General features: G+C 51.2%; 1 protein-coding gene across 1 annotated transcript in view; it reads left to right on the plus strand.

Moving 5' to 3' along the window:
* ABCC6 (ATP binding cassette subfamily C member 6) overlaps positions 1 to 19193 on the plus strand; it is a 50163-nt gene that overhangs the window by 27959 nt on the left and 3011 nt on the right. Inside the window, exons 16-27 of the mRNA XM_070411551.1 lie at positions 533 to 659; positions 860 to 1036; positions 3320 to 3487; positions 3913 to 4087; positions 5532 to 5607; positions 6942 to 7059; positions 8909 to 9116; positions 10953 to 11263; positions 13230 to 13429; positions 15467 to 15593; positions 16733 to 16834; positions 17645 to 17791. Of these exons, the coding sequence (XP_070267652.1) occupies positions 533 to 659; positions 860 to 1036; positions 3320 to 3487; positions 3913 to 4087; positions 5532 to 5607; positions 6942 to 7059; positions 8909 to 9116; positions 10953 to 11263; positions 13230 to 13429; positions 15467 to 15593; positions 16733 to 16834; positions 17645 to 17791 (1936 nt within the window). The remainder of the gene's footprint in view (positions 1 to 532; positions 660 to 859; positions 1037 to 3319; positions 3488 to 3912; positions 4088 to 5531; positions 5608 to 6941; positions 7060 to 8908; positions 9117 to 10952; positions 11264 to 13229; positions 13430 to 15466; positions 15594 to 16732; positions 16835 to 17644; positions 17792 to 19193) is intronic.

Here is a 19193-nt window from a genome sequence, read left to right on the forward strand (position 1 = left end):
AGCAGGAGGAGCAGTAAGGAGTCTATTGCAATGACTGAATCAAGACACGATGCTGGTTAAATCCTCCTGCCACAATAAACTCTGTGTGTGTACGCATGTGCATGCATATGTGTGCATGTGTGCGAGCATGTTTGTTTACATGTGCAGGCATTTGCGTGTGTCTGGCTGTGCTCATGCATCGTGTGTGTGTACGTGTATATGCATTTGTGCACAGTGTGGTGTTAGATGCGCGCACATGCATGCACGTGTGAACATACATTTATTTAGATATGCATGCACTTGTGTGTGTGCATGTGCGCATACATTGTGGTGTTATGTGTGTGGATGTGCATGCATGTGTTCCCATGCACATACATGGGGTATAATGGCTGCTTGCGTAGCCAGGCAAGGATTAGGAGAAGGAAGGACTGCCCCTGAACGCCCTCTTAGCAACCTCCTGGATGGAGCACCAGTGGGAAAGCCTAGCTGCGTCTGGGGTTCACCAATTCCGCAGACTCAGGCTGGGCCTACCCAGGATGCGTCTCCCCTGCAGGATAAACCTCAGCGTGCCACAGGGCTGCCTGCTGGCTGTGGTTGGTCCCGTGGGGGCAGGGAAGTCCTCTCTGCTCTCCGCACTCCTCGGGGAGCTGTCAAAGGTGGAGGGGACCGTGAATATCAAGGTGAGGCCACACCCCCTGCCTTTCTGCTAGAATGTCCCCCCTTCCTAGAGTCCTCCCTACACCTCCATGCCCCTCCCCCTCCTCTCCTTTTTCTCTCTCCACCTTCCACCACCAGCAATAGCCTGGCGCCGGCTATGCCTCCATAATCGCTCCTGCCTCCATCCCCAGTGGCCTCATTGCCAAAGTGAGCTGTGTTTTAGGGTCCCGTGGCCTACATGCCCCAGGAGGCCTGGGTCCAGAACTCGTCCGTGGTGGAGAACGTGTGCTTCAGGCAGGAGCTGGACCCATCGTGGCTGGAGAGGGTGCTGGAGGCCTGCGCCCTGCGGCCAGACGTGGGCAGCTTTCCTGCAGGCGTCCACACCCAAATTGGGGAGCAGGTGAGGGCTCCGGCCTTCTTGGGACAGGGAGGCACTCTGTCTGGGGTCATTTGCTTCTCTCTCTCAGCTGGGGGTACTGTGGTGAGAGGGACAAAGGGGAGACAAGGAGGGCAGGGAAGTGGGGGAGAAAAAGGGCTCAGCTTAGGGTCACGCACATAATAGGTGCTCAACGAATTGTTATTAATGAATGAATGATAGAAAACAGAGGTTAGGGAGAGCCAGAAAGGCACGGCAGGGATTGGCGGTGACCGGCTCTCCAACTGGGAGTGGGGAGACCTGGGCACCTCTCCTGCCCTACATTTTTGGGCGACATTGGTCAAATTGCTTCGGTCCCTGGACCTCAGTAAAAGGCCTGGGCAGAGGTAGCCAATAAACAGGATAGATGCATCCAGAGCTATGGATTGGGCAGGGTTGGCAAACTATGACCACAGGTCAAATCCGGCCCACCATCTGTTTTTGTAAATAAAGTTTTATTGGGACACAGCCATGCCTATCTATGTACCAGTGGGCCATGGCTGCTTTTGTACAGCAAGGGCAGAGATGAGCAATTGTGACAGATACTGCCCCCCCTGCCCCCCAGCAAAGCTTAAAATGGTTACTATCAGGCCTTTTACAGCAAAAGGCTGCTGACCCCTGGATTAGGGAATTGAGAGTGGAAAAGTAGGAGTTCAAGTTAAGGAAATGGGTGGGATTTTCTGGAAAGAAGGGGAGAGGGTGCAGCAGAGGGTCCCCTGTGTGAGAGGAGCATCCAGAGAGGAGGACGAGGTGCTTCGAGGCCAAGCGAAAGGCGTTTCAGAAGCAAGGGGTGCTTGCTGGCCTCTGTGTCTGTCCAGCTGTGTCCCATCCTTTCTGATGGGACGCCCGTCCCAGGGCACGGAAGTCCCGTCCTTCCAGAGCTCAGATCCCAAATCTCTGTGTTACCCTTGATACCCCTCTTTTTCTTACACCCTCATCTAATCCATCGGCTAGTCTTGTTGGGTCCACCATCGAGGCAGACCCAGAACGTTCTGGTCCCATCTACCATCAGCTCTCCCTCACGTTGCTGCAGCACCCCCTGGCTGCCCTCCTTGTTTCTGTCCTCAAATCCCAGCAGCTAAACGTAGGTCAGATCATGCCCCGTCTCAGCTTCGGATCCTCCAGGGTATCTCCACTCAGAGTCAAAGTGGAAGCTCTGACCATCACTGACAAGGCTCCCCCTCAGTCCGGCCCCAGTCATCTCTCTGGCCCCATCTCCCATCATGCTCCACTCCAGCCACATGGTTCTCCGCGGTGTTCCTTGAACACCCAAAGCACATGCTCACATTGCAGTGGTTCTCAACCTTCTGGCCCTTTAAACACAGTTCCTCCTGTGGTGACCCAACCATAAAATTATTTTCGTTGCTACTTCATAACTGTAATGTTGCTACTGTTATGAATCGTCATGGAAATATCTGATATGCAGGATGGTCTTAGACGACCCCTGTGAAAGGGTCGTTCGACCGCCAAAGGGGTCGCGACCCACAGGTTGAGAACCGCTGCATTAGGGCCTTTGCACCTGCTGTTCTCTCTGCTTGTATAGCTCTTTCTCAGGAGTCCACATGCTCCATCTCTCACTTTTACCAGGCCTCGATTTACATGTTTTCTTCATGTTTCCACCTAACCCCGCACAGCAACCCTGCTCACACTGTACACCCTAGGCCCTTCCCCTGCTTTATTATTCTTCATAGCACATGACACCATCTGATAGGTGATATATTTTACTCATCTGCTTATTGAATATCTGTCTCCCACCCCCACCCTCATTAGAATGAAAGATCCATGGGAGCAGGGGCTGGGCTTTGTTCATTGCTGTGTCCCAAAGCCTAGAACACTGCTGGTATAACGTAGCCTTACAGTACATGTGAGTGGAATGAGTGAATGAATGAATGAATGAATGAATGAAAATAAGGACTGAAAAGCTGCCACTGGATTAGGCAACAGGCAAATGATGACTGGTGTCGTTGAGGAAGGCAGTATTGGTGGAGAAAATGGGAATAGAAGGCAGATTCAAGTGGAGGAGGAAGCGAGCGGGAGGAGAGAAAGCAGTGGAGGGTGCAGACAACTCCTCCGGAAAGCTTGACTGGAAGCGGGAGAAGGGAGGCCGGGTAAAGCCCGGAGGTGGTGGAGTATTGGTTTGAATGCAAGTGTGACAGCTGGGAGGTGGCCCTGGAGGACAGGCACAGTGAGCTGTCCCCCATTCTGATAAGCAGATGTGGCCCCGTCGTAACAGCTTCACCCAGCCTCATCCCTCTCTTGTGGCCACAGGGCATGAATCTCTCTGGGGGCCAGAAGCAGCGGGTGAGCCTGGCCCGGGCCGTGTATAGGAAGGCTGCTGTATACCTGCTGGATGACCCCCTGGCATCCCTGGATGCTCATGTCGGCCAGCACATCTTCAATCAGGTCATCGGGCCCAACGGGCTGCTCCAGGGAACGGTAAGTTTGGGGAAATGTATCAGAGGGCACAGGGCAAAGGCAGAGAAAGCATAACCCAAGTCTATCTCACCACCACCCTCCTTGAGTCCAATTTTCCTCTTTGTAATGGTCAGCTTTTTCTTGACAATGCTACATAACAAACAACCCCCGAGCCTCAGTGGCTTACAACAGCAGTGACTTTTGGCTTATGGGTGTGTGGTTAAACTGCTGCAGCTCTGCCTCCCTCCCTCAGGTCACTGGGTTCAGGTGAACTGCTTGTTTTGAGACATAGGTTGAAGGAGCCCCTGCATATCTGTATTGTGACATTGCTGTTTGAGAGATAAAGGGCAGGAGCTCGGGAAGGGGGAACTTGCCCCCACTCTGAGCCCCAGGCTTTGGAAGACTGGTCAAGCACCAAGTGTAACTCCCACCCCTTCCCCGCCCAGACACGGATTCTCGTGACCCACACACTCCAAGTCCTGCCCCAGGCTGATTGGATCGTGGTGCTGGAAGAGGGGGCCATTGCAGAGATGGGTTCCTACCAGGAGCTTCTGAACAGGAAGGGGGCCCTGGTGAGCCTTCTGGATCGAGCCAGACAGCCCGGAGGTAGAGGAGAAGGAGGTACTGACTGGGCTTTGCTGGTTCTCTGTGCCTGGCTCCTATCAAGGATCCCACTGGCATGAGTGGATTGCTCTGGCCGCACCCTCCCTGCAAGTCCTGGCCTGAGGCAGGGGCTGTGTTAAGTGCATCTTTAAATATACAGTATTTAGCCCAGACAGTGTGGCTCAGTGGTTGAGCAACGACCTATGAACCAGGAGGTCATGGTTCAATTCCCGGTCAGGGCACATACCTGGGTTGTGGGCTTGATCCTCAGTGTGGGGCGTGCAGGAGGCAGCCAATCAATGATTCTCTCTCATCGTTGATGTTTCTCTCTCTCTCTCTCTCTCTCTCTCTCTCTCTCTCTCCCCCTTCCTCTCAGAAATCAATAAATTTAAAAAAATAAATAAACATACAGTATTTAATTTGATCTTCACAATACTCCTTTGAGGCACATGCAATTCTTGCTGCCATTGCACAGGTGAACAAATTGAGACAAAGAGAATTAAATAATTTGCCCAAGGTCACAAGATTAGAATTTGAGTTTATGCCCATAACTGCTACAGAAACTGAGCAAGTTCACTTGGTGCCTAGAGGCCAGGTGACCCAAGCCACGCTAGCTAGGGCTTCTCATGATCCAGAGAACACAATGCCTGCTGGGAAAATGATGATGTTCTGGAAGCGAAGTCACCAACCCAAGCTCACCCAGAGTGAGTGATGGGGAACAGCCCCCGGCACCTCACCTCCACTGACTCATTTACTCATCTCTATGCCTCTGTTAGGTCAGCACCTTAATTACCTCCATTTTACAGATGAGGAGACTAAGGCCCAGAATAAGGAACTGGCCCGAGGTAACATGGCTTAGACGTGGCGGTACTGGGATTTGAACCCAAGCAACTTAACCGAGAGCATGTGGTGTTTCGCCCCTCGGCTGTATACGGCCCCTCCATGACAAAGCGAGACTCGCACCCAGGTGCCCCAGCCCCAGGCTCTGTCTCCTCTGAAAATATCTGTTGAGCGCTGGTGGTGATTCACAGTGTCACTGTCCTGGAGCTGAGGATGGACCCTGCCCAGGCCAGGGGGGGTGGCGGGGGGACCAGGGCCCTCCCTGGGGAAGATGACACCTAAGCTTGGGTAAAAGTTGGAAAAGAACATTCCAGCCACAGTGAACTGCTTGTGCAAGGGTGTCGGGGAAACGCGGAGTAGTGTGGTCATGGCCATGTTTACTGATGGTTTCCAGCCCCAAGGCCATAGCAGGGGCTCGATTATATTTACTGAGTAAATGAAGGAGTGAGTGAGCGGATGGATAACGTTCCTGAGAACTCTGGGAGGACTGCCAGAGGTTGCAGGAGCCAGAGCAGAGGACATGGGTGCTCAGACAAGTTAAGGCCATACAGCCAGTGGGTGTCAGCATCCGGACTCCAGGGTCTTGACCCCACTGTGTGACAGGACTCCCTTGACCTTGCAGAAACAGAACTCGCGACCAGCATTGAGGACCCCGGAGGCTCTGCTGGAGGCGGGAGGCCCATGGGTGGACCAGAGAGGTGAGTTCATTGTGGTCCTGAGCACAGGGAGAGCACAGGCGGAGGCTGAAGACCACCTGCGGCTCAGGCAGGGCGGGGGGGGGGGGGGGGGGGGCAGCCAAAACTATTCTGGAGTGAACACCTGCTGAACACCCACCATGGTGCTCAGCTGTGGGATAACTCACCAAAAAGTGTTTGACAAACAAATGGCTAAAATGATTAAGTCCCCAAATGCCCAGTTCACAGAATGACCAATTTGCCTTCAAGTGCAAATACAGTGCGTGGCCAGATTATTATGACCACCCCATCAGTACAATGAAGTGAATTAGTTATGCAAATAATAATAATAATAAAACCTTGAGAGTATTTGCTTAGGAGATTTTCAATATTCAGTATTTTTGGAAGTGTCAATGAAGTACTGATGGGGTGGTCATAATAATCTGGCCGGTCATAATAATCTGGCCACTCAGTGTATATAGATGATAGATAGAAAGATAGATAGATAGATAGATAGATAGATAGATAGATAGATAAAGGATGGATAGATGGTAGATTGATAGGAGATAGATTGATTTGACAGTATATATGGATGAATAGATATAGAGATAGATGTCTAGATGTAAATAGATGAATATGTAGACAGATGATAGATATAGATAGACAAATGATCAGATAGATTGATAAATGATAGATGGATCAATGATAGATTGGTTGATGTATGATAAAAAGATAGATAATTTGTAGATGGATAGATAGATAACAGATTGGTTGGTAGATGAAAGACAGATAGATAGATTATCCCCATTTTACAGCTGAGGAAACTGAGTCACAGAGAGGTTAAGTCAGCTGCCCATGGTTTCACAGTTAGCAGGTGGCAATTCACATTTAAGGTTAAGCCAGCCCACTCATTCATAGAAGGAAGGAACATAAAGAAATCTTCAACAAGTGAATTGTGCAGAATTGACATTCTGCCAACCTAGAATGACAAATCTGAGGGTAAACAGCAGGGGAAAAATGATTGCAGCAAAGCTTAGGCCAAAAAAAAACAAACCCTCTGAAAACCAAGTTCTGAGGTTGGGCAAATAAGTTCATTCAGTGAAAGGGCCTTGAAACAATGGGCTTGTTCGACTCTGGGGTAATAGATGGCATTTAGTTGGGCACTACAAAGGGAGGGCACAGCATGGCACCTACTTGGTACTCAGTGTGTTGATTGAATGAATGTATGAATGAGTGAATGAATGAATGAATGAAGAGTGTACCCCGGAGCTCAGTGTTCTATCAGTGGCCATGACAGTTGGGCACACACACACCCCAGGAAGAGAGACTAATTTGTCTGCATTTCCTCTAAGTAACAGGTCCATGAAGTCAATCCCTGAGGACAGCACCACTTTGGAGGCCCAGACAAAGGTTCCCCTAGATGACCCTGAGAAGGCAGGACTGCCAGCAGGAGGGGACAGCGTGCAGTATGGCAAGGTAAGCATCAGCTGCTCCCTGCCCTCCACTTCCAGTGCTACTGCTGCCCTCCGGGGCTCAAGACCTGCCACCAGATAGAGCCCTGGGCGGGGGGAGGCAGTCACCTTTATTGAACATCTACTATGTGCCAAGTAAGATTCTAGACACTTCCTATTTCTTAATGTTCACAAGCACTCTAAAATTAGATGGAGATGTCCTATCCGGTTTGGGTCAATGGATAGAGCGTCAGCCTGTGGACTGAAGGGTCCCGGGTTCGATTCTGGTTGAGGGCACATGCTTGGGTTGCCGGCTTGATCCCCAGTAGGGGGCATGCAGGAGGCAGCCAATCGATGATTCTCTCTCATCATTGACGTTTCCATCTCTCCCTCCCTCTCCCTTCCTCTCCCTAAAATCAATAAAAATATTTTTTTTTAAAAAATAAATAAAATTAGATGGTGATGACTCCATTTTAGAGGTGAAGGAACTGAGGTTTTAAAGAGTTGGGAGGCTCCTCTGTGTTCTCGTAGCTAGCAAGTGACCAACTTGGACTCAAATCTAGGTCATTCCTAATCTGGAGCTTGTACTATTCCTTCTCTGCTGGTTCTCCACCTGTCCACTCACATACCTACTCATTCATTCATCCACCTGTCCACCTTTCCACTCATTCACCCATCCACCTACCCCATCTGTCCTATTCACCCATCCATCTACCCATCTACTCACTCATCTATTCATTACATCCAGCCTTCCAACCACCTATCTATTCATCCATTCACCCACCCATCCACTTACCTATCTTCCATCTACCCACCGATCCATCCACCCATTTATCTATCCTCTCATCCATCCACCCTTCCATCCATCCATCCCCACCCAGCTACAGACCCACTCATTTATTCATCCATCAACTCATATATCCATTCATTTACCCATTCGCCCAACCACCCACTATCCCACCCAACCATCCACACACTCGTCCACCCAGCAAAAATTCCAGAGCCTCCATTATGTGCCAGGTAAAGTCTCTGCCCAGGCGGAGATGGCTTGCTAGTGGGGGGAGAGAGTCAGCAACTAATTAAGCTAACAAGTAAGGCAATATCAGATAATGATAGATGCTACAAGACAACACAGAAGGGCAATAAGATGGCAACCAACCAACAGGGGCCCGCTTGGATAGGACGCTCCCAGAGTAGCATTTGAGCTGAACCCTGAGGGATGCAAAGGAACAAGCCCTGGAAGGAGCAGAGGGAACAGCATTCTGGGCAGAGGGAACAGAAGGTACAAAGGCTCTGAGGTGGGAAGGAGCAAAGAAAGGGATCCCAAGAAATCAGCAGATAGTGAGTGGGGGGTAAAGTCAGAGAGGGGTACAGGAAGTCTGCAATTTCTTCTGAGAGCAAGAGAAAACCATGTGCCGGTCAGCAACAGCAAGATCGGGTCAGGCTGATATTTTCAAAAGTTCACTCCGGCTGCAGCTGTGTGGAGAACTTCAGGTTGGTAGGGGGTGGGCTTTAACCAAGTGGCTTAACCTATCTGTGCCTCACTTTCCTTATCTGTCAGATGAGGATAGAGACACATGCCTGTCCCATAGTACGTGTTCAATAAATCACTCCAAAGCCAGGCAGTGCCACAGCCTGTCACTCTGAAGGCTCCACTGGCCCTCTGGCGTTCTGTAGAGGAAGGGGGCCCTGAGGCTGGGTGGGGCCTGCTGGGGAGATGGTGCTCCATGTGGGAGGTACTGAGAGAGGACCTGTGAGGTCTGCACGGTGGTTCCATCTGCCCTAGTGGCGTGTTTTGGGAGCCTCACCTGCTTTTCCCCTCTCCCCTCCCCTGGGCCCTCTCTCTGCCCCCATCTTTCCTACGTGTGCTACAGGTGAAGGCTGCCCTGTACCTGAGCTACATACGGGCCGTGGACACCCCACTCTGCCTCTACGCACTGTTCCTCTTCTTCTGCCAGCAAGTGGCCTCCTTCTGCCGCGGCTACTGGCTCAGCCTGTGGGTGGACGACCCCACCGTGGATGGGCGGCAGACACAGGCGGCCCTGCGAGGCTGGGTCTTCGGGCTCCTGGGATGCCTCCAAGGTACCCCTCACTGGCCTTCCTCACCCTCCATCCTCATCCCCATCTGGGTGCTCAGGGCTCCCTGGTCCTCCCATCCCTGGATCACTGTTCTTCCTGAAGATCTGTGCAAATATCCTAGGTCCAAGCCCAGACCCGCATCCTTAAGATGGGAGGCGGGGGACACGGCACATCCCTCCCTTTCTGGAACCCTCAGAGTCTCTACCAGACTCACTGGCAAATGCAGACTGTCGACCTCCAGATGTTGGGGCAGCTGAGCACTTAGGTGGGGCCAGACACAACAATTCAGCTGGCTCCGCCTCTCCCCCCACCCCAGCACAGAGGGAAAGCCCAAGGTCTGACTGCTGGGGACTGTCAGCACCCCCACCCCCACCCCTTCAGATGAGCTTCGTGTTTTTTGATGCTCTGTTGTTAGGGACAAACACGTTAAGAACTGTTGTCATCTTGGAGAATTGACCCATTATCATTATGTAATGCCCCTCTTTTTCCCGGATAACTTTCCTTAGTTTGAGGTATTCTCCATTTGAAAATAATAACAATACTAACTATATAGCTATAATAGAGGGTGTCCCCCCCAAAAATATACACACTTAACAGCTGGTTGCTCCATTGATGTTTCTTTTCAGATTGCACCTATCGGAATTATTCATTATTCAAAGTGTGTATACATTTTTGGGGACACCCTGTATGCTAACTATATGAATATATATCTAGTTTAAGCAACAAGAAAATGTATTGCCTTACCTGGTATAGGACTGGAATCCATAGATAAGTAGCTTCAGGTATGGCTGAATCCAGGGCTCCAATGAGGCTGTAGGAATGACTTCATTTTCTTCCTCTGTGATAGCTTCCTGTCCAGGCAGGCTTCTCCCCCTAGTGATGAGATGGTATGCCACAGCTCCAACTTGGCCACCTCAAAAAAGCAAGCACCTCTTTCCCAAAAGCCCTAGCAAAGTCCCAGGTCTCACTCTCATTGGCCCGTGTTGGGTCACGTGTTCATCTCTGAACCTACTGCAGTGGTTTGGGTTGGCCAGGAATGAAATTTGCCCCACCCAGAAACCGGGAGTGAAGTTAGCCCCATTCCAAGCCCATAGCTTGGCATGGGAGGAAGGGAGTATATGTATCCGAGGGCTACCATAAAACAAATGATCACAACCTTGGTAGCTTAGAAGAACAGAAATTGTCTCACAGTCCTGAGTCCAGAGGTCCAAAATCAAGGAGTCGGCAGGATTGGTTCCTCTTGGAGACTCTGAAGGAGGATCCATCCTGTGCCTCTCTCTTAGTTTCTGCTGGTCACTGGCAGTCCTGGCGTTCCTTAGCTTGTAGCATGTCACCCCAGTCTCTGCCTCTGTCTTCATATCACCATCTGTGTCTCTGTGTGGCTTCTCTTCTTCTTCTTTTTTAAAATATATTTTTATTGATCTCAGAGAGGAAGGGAGAGGGAGAGAGAGCTAAAAACATCAATGATGAGAGAGAATCATTGACCGGCTGCCTCCTGCACACCCCACACTGGGGATCAAGCCCACAACCCAGACATGTGCCCTGATGGGGAATCAAACCCTGACCTCCTGATTCATAGGTTGACACTCAACCACTGAGCCAGGTGGGCGGTGCTCATCTTCTTAAAGGGACACTAGTCATTGGATTTAGAACCCACCCTAAACCCGGAATGATTTTATCTCAAGATCTTTCACTAATAACATCTGCAAAGATCCAAATAAGATCACACTCCGAGGTGCCTGGTGGAGGGTGATTCCGTCAAGGGATCATCAGGGTGGCCAAGTCATGAGCTGGCCACCATGGGTGGCCCTCATGCTCTGACACCCTCTCTTTCCGCAGCTATAGGGCTGCTTGCCTCCACGACCACAGTGCTCCTAGGGGGCATCCGGGCATCCAGCCGGCTCTTCCGAAGGCTCCTGTGGGACGTGGCACGGTCTCCCATTGGTTTCTTCGAGCGGACGCCCATGGGGAACCTGCTGAACCGCTTCTCCAAGGAGACAGACACCATAGACGTGGACATCCCAGACAAACTCCGGTCCTTGCTGATTTACACCTTCGGACTCCTGGAGGTCACCCTGGTGGTAACGGTGGCCACCCCGCTGGCTGCTGTGGCCATCCTGCCATTGCTGCTCCTCTACACTTGGTTTCAGGTAGGGAGAGGCTGGGCAGGCTCCTGTGGCCAGCTGAGGTCACCCCAGCCAGGCCCCTGTCCCTGGGCAGGAGTCCGTGTAACAGGTTCTGCCCAGCTGGGCAGTTGGGGCCACCACTGAAGACTTCCCAGAGGCAGGGACACCAGCCTGTTTCTAACACTTGTTCTTACCTCTGTATCCCAAATGTTCACATCGAAGTGCTTCATAGCTAACATTTTGTCCTGCTGCTGCTGAAATGAGCTTCCTCCTCTCCAAATATTTGGAAACCAAAAAGGCATTGCAAGGTCTCAAAGACTGCATTAGACTAGCCTCTTTCAGTTGCCAGAGACCAACTTAAATGAGTTTAAACAGAAGAACAGAATTTAATGGCTTACGTGCAGTAGTTGCGGTGGCCAGCTGCTACCAGGATGCAGTCACTCTCTGTGGCCAAGTCATGAGCTGGCCACCATAGGTGGGGGTGAGGGTCCCCAGCCCTCATGCTCTGACACCCTCTCTTTCTGCAGCTATAGGGCTGCTTGCCTTCACGGCTTACAGTGCTCCTAGGGGGGATCCCGGCATCTGGAATGCTCTTCTGGAGGCTCCTGCTCTTCCGGAGGCTCTATGGTTCTCAAAGTGTGGCCCTGGGCCAGCAGAGAATTGCCTGAGAGCCGGTTAGAAATGTACATTCTCAGGCCCTACCCACAACCTACTGACTCTATGGGAGTTGGGCCCAGAAATCTGGGTTTTAATAAACTCTCCAGGTAATTCTGATACATTCAGATGTTTAAGAACCACTGACTTAGCTCTGCTTGGCCCAATTTTGCACACACTCTCTTTCCAGGGGTCAGATTTGATGGTCCCTTGCAACCTTATACTCATAGCATCCCACCTTAGCAACCCCAACACAAAAAAACCTTCACTCCAGTTCAGTGTTTGTATATCAATCCCAGGGAAGGTTCTGATTGGCCATTTATGGAGCATGTGTTTATCCCTGAACTAATCACTGTGACCAAAGGGATAGTTTAGTCTGACTGGTTGGGTTGTATCATGTGACCACCTCTACAATCAGGTCCCACAACTGACAGCCACTTCCCTCAAAAAAAACAACAACAAAAAATCAGAAGTAGAGTAGAAACAACCATGATAGTCAGACAAAAACCATGGCCACCACTGTCTTCCACAATGATCCCAGGTCTTCTCTACGTCCTCTTGACTTGGGGAGGGACCACTTTTCCATCGAGAGCTTGGGAGTCAGACAGAGGTGGGTTTGAATTCAGGCCCGGCCACGTGCTGGATATAGAGGTTCAGACCAATTTCTCTGAGCCTCAGGTGTGCTCACCTGTAAACTGTGAATGCCACTAATGCCCACCTCACGATTACTGAATACTGTTTGTAAAGAGCCTGGACTGCAGCCCAGGTGTTCAGCAAATGCACGTTCCCCCGTGCCAGCTGTACATACTTGCAACCTCAAACCAATGAACAGCACCTACTATCTGTGCATCATTATGTTCCCAGCACCTGGCATGTATGGTAACCCTAGAATTAAAGAAATGAGTTCCACTTGGCCGACTGCCTTCCTTGCCCTTTATGAGTTTTGTTCCCACGGTAACTGGCCCTAAGTAAAGCAGTTGGCCTTAGAGCTGGGAATGAGACATTTACACCAGATTAGTGGGTTTCAATCCTGGTTGTACAGTAGAATTACCAGGAAGGAGTTTTAAACATACCAAAGCCTGGGTGACACCACCAGAGATCTGATTGAACAGGTCTGGGTTGGGGCACTGGAGGTCTTTGAATCATCCCCCGTGATTTTAAAAAGAACTATGGAACTCTGATTTTGCAAGGAAATTGGAGTCCAGAGAGGAAAAGCAACTGGCCCAAGGTCACACAGCAAACTAGTAACAGTACTTGGGATTCCCTGAGCTTCTCAAACCACCTCTCTGTGTCTGTGACTTCTCCCCTTCCCACTCCCCCCCCCTCCCCCCTTCAGAGCCTGTATGTGGCCACTTCGTGCCAGCTCAGACGCATGGAGTCAGCCAGGCACTCCTTCGTGTGTTCCCACGTGGCGGAGACGTTCCAGGGCGGCGCAGTGGTCAGGGCCTTCCGGGCCCAGGGCCCCTTCGTGGCTCAGAACAATGCCTACATGGATGAAAGCCAGCGAGTCAGTTTCCCACGGCTGGTGGCTGACAGGTAGGAAGGGAGCAGAGAAGACCTTGCAATCCATCTGTGTCCCCAGAGCGTATCATATTGGGTGGCCAGAGAGGTAAAGTAGCCTGCCCAAGGTCACACAGCGCGCTGGGGATGAAGCTGAGGCTAGGTCCCATGGGTGTACACTGTGAGTGGATGGAAGCTAGCCTGAGGGGTTCCCAATAGCAGGTGGGCAAGGAGGCACAGATGTCAGCAAAAGGGAAGACGCCTCTGTTGCCTTGGTGACAAGGCAGCAACATAAGCATCCTCGGCCTCTTCTCAGTACTAAGCAAGAATAAGAACACAAGCTTTGAGCACAGACAGACACAGGTTCAAATCCCAGCTCTGCAGCTTACGAGCTGGGTGTTCTTGGGCACATTATATAACTTCTCTGAGCCTCGTTTGTCCAAGTGGGATTGCACTCATAGAGTGGCGATGCGGATTAAATAAATACACTCATAGCTAATACCTGTAACATGATTATTATGTGCTCAGTACTGAGCACTCTACATGGCTCAATTAATTTAATCCTATTAGTAACCCAGTGAGGCAGAGACTGTTTTATACATGGTGAATCTTAGGCAGAGAGAGATTTAGGAACTGCCCACGGCCACACAGTGAATATGTGGTAGAACCAGGATTTGAACCCAAGGAGTCTGGTACCAGAATATAGAGAGTGAAGCACACAATTTATTGATTAGGTGCTCAATAAATGTGAATTCTTTTCCCCCTTTTGCCAGCTCCCTAGTCAGCTGGGGCAATCAGGCCCTGTAGCTGTGAGCAGTGTCTCAATGCCATATGCCTTTTGGGTAACCTGCCTTGCCCCTTCCTGGAGTCCTGGCCTAGGGACCTTATGAACATTTAGAAAGCACCTACCATGTGCAAGCCTCAGTGATTTCCATGCTATATATAGCACATCTCACTGAAACCTCTCAACTGTAATGAATCAGATGTTACTTCACTCCATAGATGGGTAAACCGAGGTTCAAAGAAGTGAAGGGTTTCCCCAAGGTCTAGGGAGTGGGAGACCCTAGGTGGGTCTTTGTTCATTCATTTGTTAGTTGGTTCATTGAGAAAAATGACCTGTTGGAAAGGGTATGTGCTTTCTGGCATCATTCAGACAGATGTGGCCTCAAATCCTGATGTTTGTTATGTGTCTGGACTTAAGCAAGTACCTACCCTTCTGAGCCTCAGCGTCCTCAGCTGTCAAATGGGGAAAACAACCACCCCTTTGTGGGGTTGTTGGGAGGACTTGGTGTTATATGTAGAAAGTCCAGAGTACCCTAAAGACAGGGATTTTTATTTGTTTGGTTCATGGTTGTATCCCCAGCACCTCCAATATGCGTAGCACACAGTAGGTGCTCAATACACATCTGCTAATGAATGAATGAATGAATGGTAGAGTAGGAATTCAATAAAAGGGGGTGTGCATTTATTCATCCATTCAGCATATATCTGTCGAGCACCTACTCTGGGTTGGGTCCTATGCTAGGTACTGGGGACAGAGCATGAAGGAGACCAAGCCACTGCCTTCCCAGAGTTCCCGATCTCCTGGTGGAGACTGAGAGTCAGGGACTGATTAAGTAGTTGAATTATGAAGAATGACGACTGTCATGAAGGAAGTTATCAGTGCTATGTTGGAGAGAAAAGGAGGAGCAGTCCTGGAAGGCTCTCTGAGGAGGTGATGTTCAAGCTGACCTGTGCATGAACATAAGATGGTGGCCACGTGAACATGGAGACTGGGTTTAGTCTGGAAAACACAAGGGTATATGACTTGGCATATCCCAAGCACAGAATATTGGCAGCATGGCAAAGCTTAACTAAAGCACCTACTGTGCGCCGAGCCCTGGGCTGGGCACAGGTGAGACAGCGTCAATTCCCCAGCCACTGAGCTTGGGTGGGGCCTGGGTGTGGAGGAGGCCGTGGTCAGGACCCCCATGGGCACTCGAGCCGGCACCATGATCAGACCTTGTGCCCAGAGGAGCAGGTCCCACAGAGAGGGCCCCCGCTGACCCTGCTTGCACCTGCACCCCCTTTCAGGTGGCTCGCTGCCAACCTGGAGCTCCTGGGAAACGGGCTGGTGTTTGCCGCTGCCACATGCGCTGTGCTGAGCAAGGCCCATCTCAGCGCTGGCCTCGTGGGCTTCTCCGTCTCCGCCGCGCTCCAGGTACGCCTGACACCCCAACCTGATTTCCAAGGAGCAGGCAGAACAGAGACAGACAGATCCATGTAAGGGGGACCTTCAAGGACCCGAGTCCAAACTACCAAGCAGTGAGGAAAACAAGGCTCTTACAAGAGCTTAGCTGAGGTGACCTTGCTGGACCTTGAGCAAGAGTCTTCCGTCTCCGAGCCTCAGTGAGCTCATCTGAAAAATGGGGTATTAATCCATCCCTCCACTAGTTGAGATAAAGGATATAGAGTGCATTCCCAGTGCATTAACTTTTCGTTATCTATTAATAACAACAATATTTGATGTCCCGGTCATGACATCTGTGAAGGGAAAAATGTACTTGTAAGTAACATTCATTATGAATGAGGCATTGTTCTAAGAGCTTTATAAACATTAACTCATTTAATCCTGCCCCCAACCCCATCAGGGGTACTATTATTATCCCCATTTTACAGCTGAGGCAACTAAGCATAAGCCTAAAGCAAGGTGAGAGGTCAAAGCTTGGTGGGTGGGTATTCCTCTACTGCTTGGCCCAGAAGGCCTCTCTGTGGAGGGGACTTGTGAGCTGTGGCCCAGAGGAAGGAAGGGAGGGAGGGAGGGAGGGAGGGAGGGAGCTTTCTTGGGGAAGGGACCAGGAGGAGGAAAGGCCCTGGGATGGAGGGGGGCGGGGGGCGTGACTGGTGTGCTAGAGGAACAGCAAGCAGGTGGTATGGACGGAGAGTGTGGGCGAGGGTGAGATTGGAGGGAAATGAGTTTGGAGAGAGGAGGGTGGGCCCTGGTGAGAAGCTGCCCATGGTTCCAAGTGTGATGAGCAATCGGGGGAGGAAAACCTCTCAGAACAGAAGTCAGCAGGGCCTGGGGCCTGCTGGGTGTCCCTGGGAGGGCCATGCACCCTCTCTGGTCCTGTCTCCCCACCACCTGTATCAAGACAAGGTGGACAAGCTGAGGTCTGAGGGCTCCTTTCTGCTCTGCATGCTCTGGTTCTACCGAAAGGAGAGGGGAGTCCTGGAGGCTACAGTCAAGTCCAGTCCCCTTATCTGCCCGAGGCCCGCCTCCCAGTCCCTGCCTCCGGGGAGCTGATGCAAACCTGTGGGGTGGTTTTACTCAAGCCAGTCTGAGGTGTCTTCTCCCTCCAGGTGACCCAGACGCTGCAGTGGGCTGTTCGCAGCTGGACAGACCTGGAGAGCAGCATCGTGTCGGTGGAGCGGATGCAGGACTACACTCGGACACCCAAGGAGGTGGGGGGCAGTGGGGGTGGAGGGTCTGCCCCACCTGGGACTTACAGCAGAGGGCAGTGGACCAGGTGGACGTCTGCCGTGGGCTTTGGAGCCCCCACCAGTGTAGGCCGGAGTCCCAGCCAGGGCCCCGGTAATGGTTAAGAGCATGGGGTCTGGAGCCAAGTCAGATCCTGGGTCCTTTGCTCCCTTGACTGGGCAAGCAGGTCCTTCTTCTGAGTGACAGGGGACAGGAGGAACAGGAATGCCGCCGCCAGGTAACGGCACATGATAGCGACATTACAGGGACAGAAGAGCCACGAGCCACTAACAATGCTGGGTACACTGGGAGGGTCAAGTGAGATCCCACAATAAAGGGCTTACTTAGTGCAGGGTCTGGCGCAACATAAACAAGCAATACCCGCCCACTGCTCTCATTAGCCCCATTTCACAGGTGGGGAAACTGAGACTTAAGAGGGTGGAGTGACCTGTTCAAGGTCACAGGGATACCAATGGCAGCATTGGACTCCCTGTCGCACAGACCTGCCCTCTTCACAAAGGCAAAAAAGAGGACCTACCCTACTAGAGGAAGAAAGAATATTATTTGACAATTAACAGGGGCTAATAATAATTTAAAAAGATAAACAATAGCCAACGCCATCATTTTTACGCTACCAGATATTTGTTTTTAGCTTTGCTATGTTCCACGTCCCTATAAAATAGCAGTAAACATGCCCATTTTACAGACAAGGAAACTGAGGCACAAAGAGGTAGACCTTTTGTGAGAAGCCTGGGAGAAGGGCTCCTCTGACTCAGTGTCCCCTTCTGCCCCAGGCGCCCTGGACACTGCCCACCTGTGAAACCCAGCCCCCCTGGCCTTGTGGGGGCCAGATCGAGTTCCGGGACTTGGGGCTGAGACACCGACCCGAGCTCCCGCTGGCCGTGCGGGGTGTGTCGTTCAAGATCCACGCAGGAGAGAAGGTGAGCAGCGCTTCCAGACCTTCTTCCTCATGGAAGCCAGGCCACAGGGCAGCTGGAGAGGACTCGGGGCCATGGCCAGGCCGGGCATCTCCCCAGGGCTCAGGCCCTGAGCACCTTCCTGTTCCACATCCCCACCCCGGGATACCTCATCTTCAGGCCCACCACCCCCTAAGTTGAACTTATCTCACCAAACCTGACTCCACCAGGGGAAACCCACTCACCCACCTTGATACCATCTCCCCAGCTTTCCTTTTCTTCTTTCTTGAACATCAGTTGAACTATCGGGCAAAGTGCTAAATGCTCCATATACTTCACCCAGTTTCATGGGCTCAGATCCTGGCTCTGCCAAGGCTCACCTTGCGCAAGTTACTTCATGAGTCACTTTTCCCACCCGTAAATGGGAATGCCAATGTCAACGTCACATAGCAGTGTTTTGAAGTTTAACTGCCTGGAACAGTGCCTGGAACAGAGCACATGCCTCAGAAATGTTTACCGGTGCTTTCATTCATTAGCATTTACATTTTCACTCTGACAACAGCCCTATGAGGAAGGCGCTAGTATTTTCCCATCTATCCCGTTAGGCTCCTTCACTGAATCCCTCTTCTCCCTTCCCACCCTGCAACACTTCCTCCCTGAAGCCCTCCTTGCCCTCCCCCTGATGGCCCCAGGCCCCCATCTGAGCCCTCAGCCTATATCTGTTCGCCTGTGGCCTTTATTTGAGCATGTCTTTCCCCGGCTCAAGACCTTCCACCTGCTCCAGGCTTCCTTCAGGGCAAAGCCCAAACTCCTGAGCTTGACAGTCAAGGTCCTGCCCAGCTCTCTGCTGCATTCAGTGCCCTGCCAGGGCTGAGTCCACATTTGTGGAGCAGCTGCCTCTGGGAGCTCAGGGAGCTTTCAATCTAACACTGTGGTTTACCTGGAATCTCCCCCCGTCTCTGAACTCCTGTTGCCTTTCAATATCCCACTCAAGTACCCCTCCTCCATGAAGCCTTCTCTGATTACCTCATCAACCCCTATCCAAGGGAGTAGGAACAGCACCTCCTGGCTTACCTCCATTGCTACAGGTCTGGAGCTTGATGGTAGAGAGTGATCATCACACTTTATTAAAATTAAGTTTACTCAGTCGCCCTCCTTTCGAGAGCACACAGTCCTTTGGCGCAAGGACTCTTTATTTTTATGCTGGTGTCTAAGAGGGTGGCTGTCATACAGTGGGGTGACACATTTCATTCATTTATTAAACAAATAGTGTCGACCCCCCACCATATGTCAGACACTGAGCATGCAACAGTCAGCAAGAAAGATAAGAATGAAAGGATAGATGGGGGACAGATCAAAGGATGGAGAGATAAATGGAAGGATGGGGGATGGATGGCTGGGATGGGGATGGATGGAAGGAAGGATG

Source organism: Myotis yumanensis, unplaced genomic scaffold (assembly GCF_028538775.1).
Source record: "Myotis yumanensis isolate MYYU_CA2020_CCGP unplaced genomic scaffold, mMyoYum1.0.hap1 SCAF_4, whole genome shotgun sequence".
Lineage (NCBI taxonomy): Eukaryota > Metazoa > Chordata > Mammalia > Chiroptera > Vespertilionidae > Myotis > Myotis yumanensis.